Raw genomic sequence first — 12990 nt, forward strand, 5'->3', positions numbered from 1 at the left:
TTTTTAATTTTTTTAGGAATCTCCATACTGTTTTGTACAGTAGCTACACAATTTTGCATTCCTAACAAACAGTGTATGAGAGTTCCCTTTTCTCCACATCCTCGCCAATACTCGATATTTCTTGTGTTTTTTTTTATTTTAGTCATTCTGACATATAAAATGATATTTCATTTCATTTCAGTTTTAATTTACATTTCCTCTTATGATGTGTGATGTTGAGCATCTTTTCATGTATCTGTTGGCCTTCTGTATATTGTCTTTGGGAAAATGTCTGTCCAGGTCCTCTGCTCATTTTTTTAATTGGATTATTTTGGTTTTTTGGTGTTGTAGAAGTCCTTTATATATTTTAGATATTAAAACCTCTTATCAGAAGTATCATTTGCAAATATCCGATTCTGTAGGTGGGCTTTTTGTTGATAGTTTCCTTTGCTGTGCAAAAACTTCTTATTATGCTGTAGTGCCAATAGTTTAATTTTGCATTTGTTTCCCTTGCCAGAAAAGACATGTCTAGAAAAAGTGTCTACCACTGATGTCAAAGAAATTACTGCCTGTGTTCTCTTCTAGGAATTTTATGGTTTCACTTCTCACATTTAGGTCTTTAATCCATTTTGGGTTTATTTTTGTTCATGGTATATGAAAATGGTCCAGTTTCATTGTTTTGCATATAGCTGTCCTGTTTTCCCAGCACTGTTTGTTGTTTTCTTCCCATTATAAATTCTTGCCTCCTTTGTAATAATGGACCATAAAAATTTGAGTTTATATCTAGACTCTATTCTGTTCCACTGACCTATGTGTCTATTTTTGTGCCAATACCATACTGTTTTGATTAATACAGCTTTGTATTAGTATATCTTGAAATCTGGAATTGTGATACTTCTAGCTTTGTTCTTTTTCAAGATTGCTTTGGCTATTCAGGGTCTTTTGTAGTTCCATACACATTTTAGCTAGTGTCTAGCATATATTATTACTATTTTTGGAAGCTACTATTTACTTTTTATATATGCCTGTTCCCTGCTCACTTCCCACTCCCAGCCTTGTCCTTAGCCCAGTGTCTGGCATGTAGTAGGTCCTCTGAGCATTTTCTCTTGTGATACAGTTTTACTTATTATCTTGGAGAAAGATCCATTTAACTTCCATGCAGAATTACGTACTTTCTGGTTCTGTTTCACTTCATGTCCTGATTGTGTGCCTGTCCTCTGTGTGCTTTGCCAAGTGGCTTCCTTAAGAAGGAACGGGGTGGGGGGGGTGAGGTCTTGAATGCTGAAATATTTGAATCTCCTTGTAGCAATATGCTCTGTACACATCAGATCTTCCATAAATGTTTGTTGAACGAATTCAGATCCTTGCCCCAGAGCTGAGCCTTTTGGGGACTTTGAAGGTAGCAACATTTTTGTTACTTGTAAATTCATACTTGGGGGGGAAATGCGTCTTAAATTCCCATTGACTCCTTTGGGATGTACACTTAAAAAATTTAATAGGTGTTAAATGCCAAAGGTCCTTAGGCCTCAGAGAGATTTAATGCTTGCCGTTGTGTCCAAGAGTTTTAAAAATGTATGCCTGTGTGATAAATTGTGAGAACTTGAGACTTAATCACTGTTAGGTTGGTTTTTAGAGCAGCACATCTGTAATTCCATATACTAGTGGGTCGCTTCTAAGAATTTGGTGATCTCATTTAGAGTTGGACGAGCTGCAACTTTGTTGATGTTCACCAAGCTCCCGGTCAGGCCTCAGAAGCCCTGTCTGCAGGACTCTATTCTCCAGGCTGTAGAAGCTGGAACGAATAATCCATGCAGCATGCCGCAGAGATACATCATGGACGTGCAGGGTGGGACACTGCGTGTCCTCACTGTTGTCCCAGTGCGCTCGGGCACCTGGGAGTGGAATCATGATAAAATAGTCAAATCACCGGAGTCTCTTAACTTCCCGTGTCCTCTCATTCTGTCTGTCTTTCTTTTTGCCAATTTAAACATGTATTTCATAATTGCGTATTCTCAGTCATCTTTTTGAAAAATTTTTCCTTTATTTCTGTTTCATATGCTTTCCTGGTCCTTTTGATTTTAATTTTTGTATATAAATTGTAAGACTTAAACAACTATAAGAAAGAAAGATAAATTTGCTATAAAAATTTATTTCTTTTCTGTTTTTGGGAGGAGAGTTCTTTCTCTTTAATATAAATGACAAGCAGGCAGATTTTGTGACTTCGCTAGTCCTGCCGGCAGTGGCAGATGGGTGTCAAGTGTCCACTTCCAGAGGGATGGCGTCCTGACGGGATTGCTCAGGGGTCTTCTTGAAGCCATGTTAATGCAAATGATTTCTCTCTACAGAGGAGACCCCGCATCTCTGCTGTGGGGTGAGGTGGAAGTCTCTACTGCTTCTCACTTAAAGACCTCGTTCAGAACAAAGAAATGAAAATGTACATACATATCTGTAAATGTATGTATAACACCTTTAATTTCTTAGGTTTTTGAGCTATGCCAAAAAACGCCTCCCAAAAACAAGCACGCTGTTTACCCCCTGAGGGTTTTATGTAATGTTAGGTCTAACTCTGTATTATTTAGGGGATGTGAAGAAATTTAGAATAGGGCTTTTCCCCTTGTGTATTTCACCATTGGCTAAAACTAAACATTTCTGAACCAGAATTCCTCCGCTTTCGCACCTCCTCCTAAACAGCTTCCCTTCTTTTGTCCCCCTTGGTATCACCATGTTGAAGACTGCCCAGCCAGGTGTCTGGGACATTTCTCTTTCCCCTTTGGTCATGGGTTATTAGAGTAAGTGCTGGATGGAGTTGGAAGATCGGAATTCTTGAACTGGCTATATTCAAGTGATTTGAGCTTCATCATCATACATTTCCAAGAACCTGTGAAGATCCTTTGTTTCCTACACCTAAACATCTTTAGCTCTCTGTGTCTTCATGTAATGATGCTTTTGGGGGCAATCCGCCCTCGTGTGGCACCTGCCAGAGTGACCGTGCTTGCACACACCCTCTGGTGACATTAACTTGACAAGAGGCTATGGCCCCGCTGGCTTCATTCCCAGGTTATCACTAAAGCAAACTCAAAGCTCCTTGATCCTTAAGCCCCTCAAGGAAAGGTGGTAAATTCTACCTTCACAAGGGCCTCAGTGCTCCAGTGTGGGTCTCCTGGTGGAACATGGAATTGCCCCTACATTGGCCAACTCTACTGAGGGTGGCCTCCCATTGCAGACTGCCATCATTTCTAAGGCCCCTCCATGACATGGCCTGATTACTAAAACACAAAGCTGGCACTAACATGTTATCAGAGTCTAATTCTAGAATCTTCTGTAAGAATTCTTCCGGGAGACTTTCTCAGGAAGTAGATTTTTACCTTCTCTGGGGTAATGTGTTTATTAGATAACTTTCTTGTTACAGGTGTGTGTCCTGGTGCCACACCCTTTCTCTTAAGTAAAAATCCAGTTTCTTGTTTTGTATGTTTAGAGACAGCCCCTTGCTGCAGTTTATGATCTGTTCCATATAGTCTCTCTACTTGGAGGAGATGAAATACACTGTAGATACTTTGTCACTTGGCAAGTGCTGGTTTAGAGTAGTGAAATCACAGCAGTGGAGGGGTTTTCAGAAACCCTATCCGATTCCTTAGTTTTTTAATAATTTAAATAATAATTTAATAATTTAAGTTCCAGAGGGCCTTAAATAGCTTGGGCAAGTACTTATAATGCTCGAGAGTCCGTTTGCTGTATAGCTGTGCCATTGGGATACGTATGTACATGTACTTAATTAATTTTTTTTTAACTACAGGAGCTCTTACCAAAGTAAAGGAGAGTAGGCGACACGTGGAAGAAGGGAAGATGGAGCTACAAAAGGCCGATGGCATTCAAGATCGCTGTAACACTATTTCCTTTGCCACTTTGGCTGAAATTCACCACTTCCATCAAATCCGAGTAAGAGACTTTAAATCACAGATGCAGCATTTCTTACAGCAGCAAATAATATTTTTCCAAAAAGTGACACAGAAGTTGGAAGAAGCGCTTCACAAATATGATAGTGTTTAATGACTGGACATTGGGTTGTGGACTTTTTTCAGTTCAAGGATATTTCTACAGCAGAATAAAAACTGCTATCAAAGAGCTGTTGCCAACTATCAGTGGTGGTACAAGGATGGTTTTGTGTTCAACTGAAGCTCGGCTGAATATATAATTATGTAGGGAAGAAACAGTTAATATGGTTATATAATAGAAACAGTACCACACATTGTAACTAAATTATACTATGTATGCCTACACTACCATTGTAACTTTTGGAATAATGATTATACTATTTGCCTTATTGCTTTTTGAAGTATGGGTATTTTAGTGCATACTTTGTAGACCTCAAAACCCATGAAGGGTCTCAAAGCAGCTGGCTGGATGGAAGCCTGCTGTGGATGCCTTTTTACTCTCATAGATTGGGATTACCTAAATTCAACCTATTCTCTGTTTACAAACTCCAACTAGAGCAGCTATGCGACTTTGTGCCTTTAAACTCTTGGTTTTTCATTTCTCTACCCCCTCCCCCCCCCCTTTTTTTTTTAAAGTAACCACAACTTTTTTGATCGAAAGAGTGAAAGGCCAGTGCACATAACGACAGACCTGTTGGTAACCTCATATTGGCGCTGGGGGCGGGGTGGGCGGATCAGCTGTCCTCCGCCTGCCCGGCCAGTTTTGTCTCCTGGTACACGCTGGTGAGCGCCGTGGAGGGAGGCCTGATGCTCATCTTTGGACACGAAGTCTGTTAGGGAAGGAATGGTGCCACCCTGTTCCCTTAGATGCTGTGGTAGCATAGCCTCTTCACGCAAGTGTCCTGGAAACTTGGCGTGGAGAATGACACGAACATGTCTTAGAACACAGAGGAGGAGGAGTCTAATCAGTTGGGGACACAAGCACAGAATCAGTGATGACACATACTCGGATTTAATTCTTCGGAGGGTTTTCTTCTCTCTTTCTTTCTTTCTTTCCTTCTAGCTTGAAGATTTTAATATTCATTTTTTTTTTTTTTAATGGATCTACACTGTTAACTGATTGAGACTCCACTGTGATTCACTCGTTTACTTAATCAAAAACTTTTCAGGGATGTCTGTAAAATTCAGTGTTATACGTGATTGAAAGTAGTGTTGGTTGATCTAAAGAGGGACCAGAAATAATTTCTACTATTCCAAATGCTGAAGGAAAAAAAAATAATAAGTTTTTTTAAACTATTGATAAGCTCCCAGGACATTTAACCTTAAAAATTGTTTTAAATATATTATTTTATTATTATAAGGGAAATATGAATGGCTGATAAATACCAAAAAGATTCAAAAGCAGCTTAATTTAAAAAGCACAAAGAGATTCTGGCTTCAGATGCCAAAAATCTCTCAATGTTTTTATAGTTGCTGAGCTATAAATAATGTGATTTTTGAGTTTACAGATTTATAAATTGTCACTGAAAGGTTAAAGTATCTACTGTTTTTATGAAGTCAGACTTAGGCTGCCTCAGAAGTCCCTGGGTATTGAAATGGTAACACAGAAGTAAAGAGGTCAGTTTGAAATTTTGGTGAGTCACATTGATTAAAAGAGAAAGGGTCAATTTGCAGACAGTCAAAAAAGAAAGGATTATTGAAATAATTACTCAATAGCATATTTACTCTAAAAACATCATCTCATATGGGTTGAATTTTTAAGATCAGAGTGTCATAATTTTGATCAAAATTTTATACCTTAGGTAACTTAGAGCCAGATTTAACATCATGTGGCTTCGTCTTTACTCCAGATACGTGGAATTGTAACCAAATATATCGTTCTCTCAAAAGTAACTTCCTCTTGTTGATTGCAAAATACACTTCTATAAACAAAACCCATATATATATATGTTAACTTTACTGCAGAAGTTTGGAGATTATAATTGTAGCATTTGATTTAAGTTTGAGTCTGTATTGGACAGATAAGCACTATGCTTTTTAAATGATTTGAAAATCAGTTTTATTTGCCTCTTTATTTTGATGGTGGTTTTTTTTTTTTTTTTTTTTTTTTTTTTTTAAGTAAAATCACTAAAGTCGTGCAGTGGTAGCATGGAAATTATCTGAGGTGTCTTTATGATTGTGCTTTAGCCAGGGTGGATATGCTTAAATTATAAAAACTAAAGTACAAGGAGGTATAAGTTCATGCTGCCTACTTAGAAGAGAACTTTTGTTCTTCATAACTACATAACATTATAATGCCACTGATTCGTAAGGGGTTTAAATGAATTCTGTGGGGGTAGGACACCAGAATTATTAGTGTTCATTTTCATCTAAGATCTTTATTTCTCTAACGTTCTTGGTCCTATTGAAACATTTCAGTATACAAAAATACTGCAATGTTAATACCCAAGAGAAAAGCCATCATAATGTGTATGCTGGTCATTATGATCAGTGTGGTACAGTTTTTTAAAATAAACTATCATGCCCTTCATGCCATTATTTGTCTTTATTTCTGTAATTTATAATCTTGATATGTGATGTATTTATAACATGAGGGCGCCCACTTGAGCCTGGTTTTGCTATTTTCATTACAAACGGGCTTATTGATGTGCTGTAATTGTCACGCAGTGAGACTGGGTCTGCAGCCATGCATTACAACCCTGTGATTCTCAGGCTGTTGTATCTAAAGGTACAGTTTAAACCCAGGACAAGGGAACACATTTGGAAGTGCAACAAAGTCCGTGCACGTTGGCATGCATAGAGTAGTAGTGGCAAATAGAGTAGTTTCCTGGGCTTCACTGATAATCGTTGTCATATATGTGTTCGTAACAACACAGCAGATCCTTAAATGCCAGGTTTTAATTGTCTTACATTTTGCTGCTGTTCTCATAATTAAGGACTTGAAAAATGTTCCAGTCTGTCAAGTCAAGCATGTAAAATTTATGTACCGACCTTTAAATGTCATTCTTTACCAATTTCATTGCTATAGGCGTTTTTTTTTTTCCGTTTATGTCTTCATTTCCTCAGAATCAAATATCATATCTGATACCTTTAAATCAATAAGCATTATCCAGTTTTCTCATTTGCAGTCTTATCTTTGGCTAACAGAATAAGCAAAATAGGGTATTAGTTATTTATAGACTAAGAATGTTGAACATTGTTTTATTCAAATGTTATAATTAGTGCAGATCAGTCATGTTTATCTTTTAAAAAAATAAACAGAGGTTACTTTATTTCTCAGCTTCAGTGGAATATAATTATTTTTTTCTCTAGTAGTCAAGGAGGCGTTTATTTAATGTGAAAGACTTATATAAAAAAAATAGAAGAGTGTGTTCACTGTCCTAAGCTTCCTTCTGCAGTTGACATAGACATTGTTCATGAAACGATCTAGTCTGACTAAGCATTCAGGTAGTCCCACTGAGTATCTGCTTATGTTAGTATCTTCCATAACTATTAGGTGTATAGGAGTAAATTGTGAGTGAGATGTTTTGAAATAATAGCTACCGTGAGTCTAGCACCTGACACATAATAGGTACTTGAGTAAAGTACTTCACACCATCTCTCTTAGGGTCTGTTGCTGTTGGTTGCCAGAAATCCGATGGCTCCAACCATCCTCATTCGTGATATAAAGGATCATGGATAGGTACAAGGACCTGGTGAATCCCACATGAGGCCAAAGTCCCGTCTGGAACCAAGCTTGCTTTCTATGTGGGGCTTTGTAATCTAGGTCAGCTTCTTTTCTTTGTGAATCTTGTTTTATTCTTTTTTCCTTTTTTTTTTTTTTTTTTTTTTTTTTTTTTAACACCCAGTGGCTCGGTTTTCTCAGCACCTTCCAGTATGTCTAAAATGGCCCAGACATCTTTTAGTTCACAGGGTTCCTTAGGCCAGTGGGGGATACCTGACCCAAGCTGGACAGATCAGCTGTGGGTTGGGGATGGGGTAGGCATGAGATGGAGAGGTTCTCTTAAAGGGTATGTGAGGGAGGAAAGAAAATGGTTGGAATGTCTTAAAATGGACTTCATGCACCTGTCCTCACAATAAATCTGGAGAATCTATCTCCTTTTTAGAGGTGAATTAAAAGGATCAGAGATATCTAGTATCTTTTGCCCAAGATATACAAACTGAGTGATAGAGCTGAGAGTCAGATGGGGATTTGGCTCAGATCTGCTAATTTAAACCACACTACATTGGATGCCATTTCCCTGCTTCTCAAAAACCCTACCACTTTTCTCAGGTGCCCACTGCTAGAACGATAGGTATTCCATTCTGCTTTGTGCACTGGGCATGAAGCTGGCGCAAAGGGAATCTCTGAAAGTCCCCTCTCTGCATTCATTTCTGTTGGGAGAGGTGAGAACCTCCTGTCCTGTCACCATGTACCTGGCTATTTATGGGCTGCGCTGCTGTCTCAATGGGGGAAGCAGGAAAAGTGTAACATTTCCATAGTGATAGGAGGGAGAGAGGAAAAGAGCCAAAACCCAGTGGTTTCCCCTTCTCTCCAACTCCCACCTCCATGCAAATATACATGGGTTTCAGTTGCTGTCAGAATGGCCCTGGCAGAACTACAGGGACTAATGTCAAGTCGAATGTTAAATTCCAGGTGGTCAGGGTTAGCCTATGACATGGAAAGTTCCACTTGGTCACACATAGAAGCAACAAAATTCCTCCTGTAGTAAGCTCTGGGAAGTGAAGTAGACATGGGGGCAGAATACAGAAGGATGCTGTGCTAGGTAGGTAGGTGCAGGAACCTGGGGAAACCTGCTGAGTATCTGCGTTCATCCGAGGCCTCTGGGCGAGGGCCAAGTTAATCGGATTGGGTCATGGCTAAAGCCTTTCTAGGGATCATTGGTTCCTCCCACTTGGCCCTGTTCCCAGGATGTCTCAATCCCACCATTCCTGTGGCACAGATGAAGCTCCAGTACTGCTCCAGTGGCCTGTCTGATTTGAAGAACAGTTTTACTTCCTTGAGTGAACTTGTACCAGAAGTCTGCCTAGGACAAGGCCAGTTGTCCCTACGAAGCTACCTTCAAAGGGGCTTAGAAACATGGGGTGTTCTGTTGCTGTGAGTCGCATCAGCCTATCTGGAAGTGCTTTCTAATTTGAAAGGGGCCAGATGCACCAGACCTTGTTTTGGTAGTGATTTAAATTTTCAGGCGCTCCAGGAAATGGCTCTCGGGGCTTAATAACTGCTGAGTTGTTGGACTTGTCTGCAAGCAAAGTGGGGAAGCTGACCCAGCATTACAGTGAGAAAGGCAGTGTGCTGGAGCTAGGGGTCATAGCCTGGCTTCTCTCCTGAGTGACCTTGGACAATTCACCAACCCGCCTCTGAGCCTCCATTTCCTCAATGGCAGGAGAGGCCTACTTAGATTTTATTGAATTTTTGAGAGTGTTAAATTAACCAGTAAGTAAAATCATCAATCATTTTGTAGTACTCCCTTTATAGATAACATGGGAAGCAATAAAAAAAAAACAAAAAACAGAAGTAGGTATTTAATAAATGTTAGCCTCTTTCCCAAACACCATGTGACCTTGAGCTAGTCATTTAATCTCTCTGAAACAGTTTTCTGTCTGCAGTGGAATCTAGTTATCCCCCTTCACAGAAATCCTATGAGAATTGAATGACAAAAACCCTAAGCCCAAAGCATGGCAGGAGCAAGAACAATAAATATCCTCTGTGATTATGTGACAAGCAGTAAGATGAAGGATTTAAGCCATAAGAACTTCTTATCAGCTGTGCTGTGGAAAATTAAAGAATCCCCACTTAGGGCCCAGTCAGGAAGGACATCCTGCTTTTGGCATGGTTCTTTCCCCTTCTACCTACTGTGGCTAGCGCTGCCCCAATCCAGCCTGGCCCCCGGGGTCCAGACCCCTCTCCAGGTTCTTGCTCCCAGAACCCTACACAGTGTCCTCAGTCCCCTGGAAGCCTTGTTCATCACTTCCCAGACTGATCAAATTCCTCCTGGTGGGCTTGGGAGGAGCTCAGCTTTTCAGAGAGAACCCCTTTCCAATAAGGCTCCCCATTTGGTCTTAAAGACCTAACTACCAGTGTATTTAGAAAGTGGTCCTGCAGCTCGTACCAGAAATATCTGCAGAAGACAGCTCAGAATTCCGTTTCTATTCACCAGACTAATGATGATTGTATTAACGTCTCTGCTTTCACGCCTTAAACACAGGTACCTGAAGCTTAGGGCTAAGAGGGGCAGTATGCTCAGTATTTAGTATCTTAGCCCTGACCTCATACCAATTGCAGATACTTAATCTAAATCATGTCAACGCATTCACTCTGGGAAGATAAATGTAAGGCCTCTGAGTGGCTTTTAGAGTAACCGTGCCCTGAAATCGAATATTGGCATTTGGTTAGACAACTTGATTCTGCTTTTGTTCAACCTAGCAGTTTTAGAAAATGCGGTTTTTAATTTTGATTCAAAGTGGTTCCCTTGAGGAGAAAAATCTTGAAAAAAAGATGGAAAACAGATAAGGATTTAGCAAACTAGGTTCAGCTTTAAACCGATGGTGTTTCAGTGTATCTGTTGGTATTCCACATCTAGTTTTGATCTTTTTTTTTTTTAAAAGATTTTATTTATTTATTTGACAGAGAGATCACAAGCAGGCAGAGAGGCAGGCAGAGAGAGAGGAGGAAGCAGGCTCCCTCTGAGATCATGACCTGAGCCGAAGGCAGCGGCTTAACCCACTGAGCCACCCAGGCGCCCCCGAGTTTTGATCATTTTTTAATCACCTGGCCCAGTTGTGAACTCCCATGTGAGCCAATTGGAGTAGCAGGTGCCAGCCACAGAGTTGGTACATGGCTGCAGCTGTGGGTACCATCAAGTCCCTGAGCTGTGTTCTTTATCTGAACCGAAGTACTGACAGGGCAGGTGAGACCTGTAATCCCAGAAAAGGGGCTTTCTTGAAAAATGTTGCTTTTTAATGGCTCCTATTCTGGAGCCCCTGGAAAGAAAATTTGACGTTTTAGGTACTCATGCTGACAGGTGATTTCTGATAAATTGCAGTTATCTGAAGGGTTCAAAACTATAAGTGTCAGTCGTTTAAAAAAAAAAAAAAAGACAAGAAGACTCTTTATTTAGCAATATGGAATTTTACCAAGGTGGGGGAAAAGGGCAGAACTATTTTATATGCTATACTTTAAAAGAAAATAAATACTTTTCCTTATATATCCATAGGTTATTTCTGTAAGTAGATGGAAATGGTTGCAAGGTAACATTGTTTGCTTTGGGGTCTGGGAACTGGGTGGCTGGGGGACAGGAGTGGGCGGAAGGTTTTTATTGTATACCTTTTGTATCTTTTGAACTTGAAAGTATTTTCCATTTAAAAAATAAAAAGTAAAGATAACTAAAGACAAATTTTAAAACTGATAGAGGAAGTACCAGAAAAAAAAAAAGATTGTAAGAAGGAAGGTGGACTCTAGCTCTGTGCCAGCCCCCACAAGACCTGGAAGCAAACTGGACACGTGTAGAAGGAACGATCTTGTACGGACCATGGACTCACAAGAATGACCAAGTCAGTCTTCATTGTGTTACTCCTTGTTGAAACACCTCAGCATGAGGACATGTGCTGTTCAGGTGAACGTGTGAAGTGGGCTGTGAAGGGAGAGATGACTGAACCGTAGTCTGTTGTTCTCTGTGGTAACCCCTCATCCTCTTCCCTGTCCTGTAAAGCCTTCCCCAGTGCTCCGGTCCCAGGGCCTCAGCCTTTGCCTACACCCCTCTGACTTTGGGGATGGCATTTAGCAGCCAAACACCCACAGATCCTGGGCTGACATCTACTTCTCACTCCTACCACTTAGACGTCGAGTGATCCTCATGCTCTAGATCGGATACGGACACCTGACATCACCTCTGTGATTTGATCTACAGAACTCTCCTGCAAAACCATTTTACAAACAAACATTCTTTAAGGGTCCCTCAGCCAGAAAGAGGCAGCACTGGGATTTGAACCCAGGTCCCCTGACTCCACAGCATGTTATCCCACAACCCACTTGAGAATGCAGGGCGAAGTGCTGGAGTGCTGGAAAGCAGAAGATCTTTGTGACTCACCAGGTTTTTGAATAACCCTGAACTTCTTCCGAAAGAAACCCAGAACGGCTAGCCCTCCATGCCTGTGCTGTCAGCACCAGAGGTCGGGGCGCTGGGGTGGGCAGTTTTCCACAGACGGACCTCTGTTGTGCTTGCAGGGGACGGAGGAGGAGACGGCGGGCCCGGGAGGAGACAGCAGCCCGGCCCAGCCACAGCCGCAGTTCCGCTGTGGGCCTGCCGGATTCAAATCTGTGCCTCAGTGATGTGACCTACGACAGCACTTCACGCCCTACCCAGCCACTAGGGAACAGCTTCTGCTTGGACTGTCAGATCCCCGTATACCAGGTGACCGCTCTGTCTGCTCTCCCTAACACAACCTGTGGGGTTTGAAAGAGAAGCCAGGCTAAGCTCCAAGCTCCAGGAGTCAGGAGGAAGACGGGCCTCTGAGCAGGTGGCCAGGCCTCCCATAGTCAAGACCAGGAACTCACTGCCATCAGAGCTGTTTGCCATCTGAAGCACTAAGTGAGACGAACAAATGATAAATTGCCATGCTGCTTCTGTTACTCCTCATTACAGAAACTTTGGGTGGGACCAGGCTACATGTCTTCTGACCAGTGGATTTTCTCCTGCTTTACCTGATGGGAGACCAAATCATCGTGGAAATATTGCTATGGAAATGGTAGTTACCCCAAATCAACTCACATTTGAGTCATTTAGTTTCAAAAGCCAGATGAAGCCACCAGCACAGCAGAAACGCCCTAGACACTTGGGTTGATTGATTTGTTCATTTGTCAACAAATATTCATTGAATTCCTAATTTCCAGACATTGGTCTAGGCACTAGGAATACAGCATTGAGCAAAACCAGCCCACATCCCTGCCTTTATGAACTTATATTCCAATGGGAGGAGATATAATATTCAAATTAGTGAAATATATAGGTGGTGATAAGGGATAAGGGGAAAAATAAAGTGGGGAGCGGGGGGTATGAGTTGTGAGGGGTGGGAGAAT

The 12990-nt window shown here is 41.0% G+C and overlaps 1 protein-coding gene across 1 annotated transcript in view; it reads left to right on the forward strand.

Moving 5' to 3' along the window:
• SNX18 (sorting nexin 18) overlaps window positions 1-6922 on the forward strand; it is a 29394-nt gene extending 22472 nt beyond the window's left edge. The window contains exon 2 of the mRNA XM_047729800.1: window positions 3773-6922. Coding sequence (XP_047585756.1) covers window positions 3773-4026 — 254 coding nt within the window. The 3' untranslated portion in view covers window positions 4027-6922. The remainder of the gene's footprint in view (window positions 1-3772) is intronic.
• The last annotated feature ends 6068 nt before the right edge of the window (window positions 6923-12990 follow it).

This window comes from Lutra lutra, chromosome 5 (assembly GCF_902655055.1).
Source record: "Lutra lutra chromosome 5, mLutLut1.2, whole genome shotgun sequence".
Taxonomy (NCBI): Eukaryota; Metazoa; Chordata; class Mammalia; order Carnivora; family Mustelidae; genus Lutra; species Lutra lutra.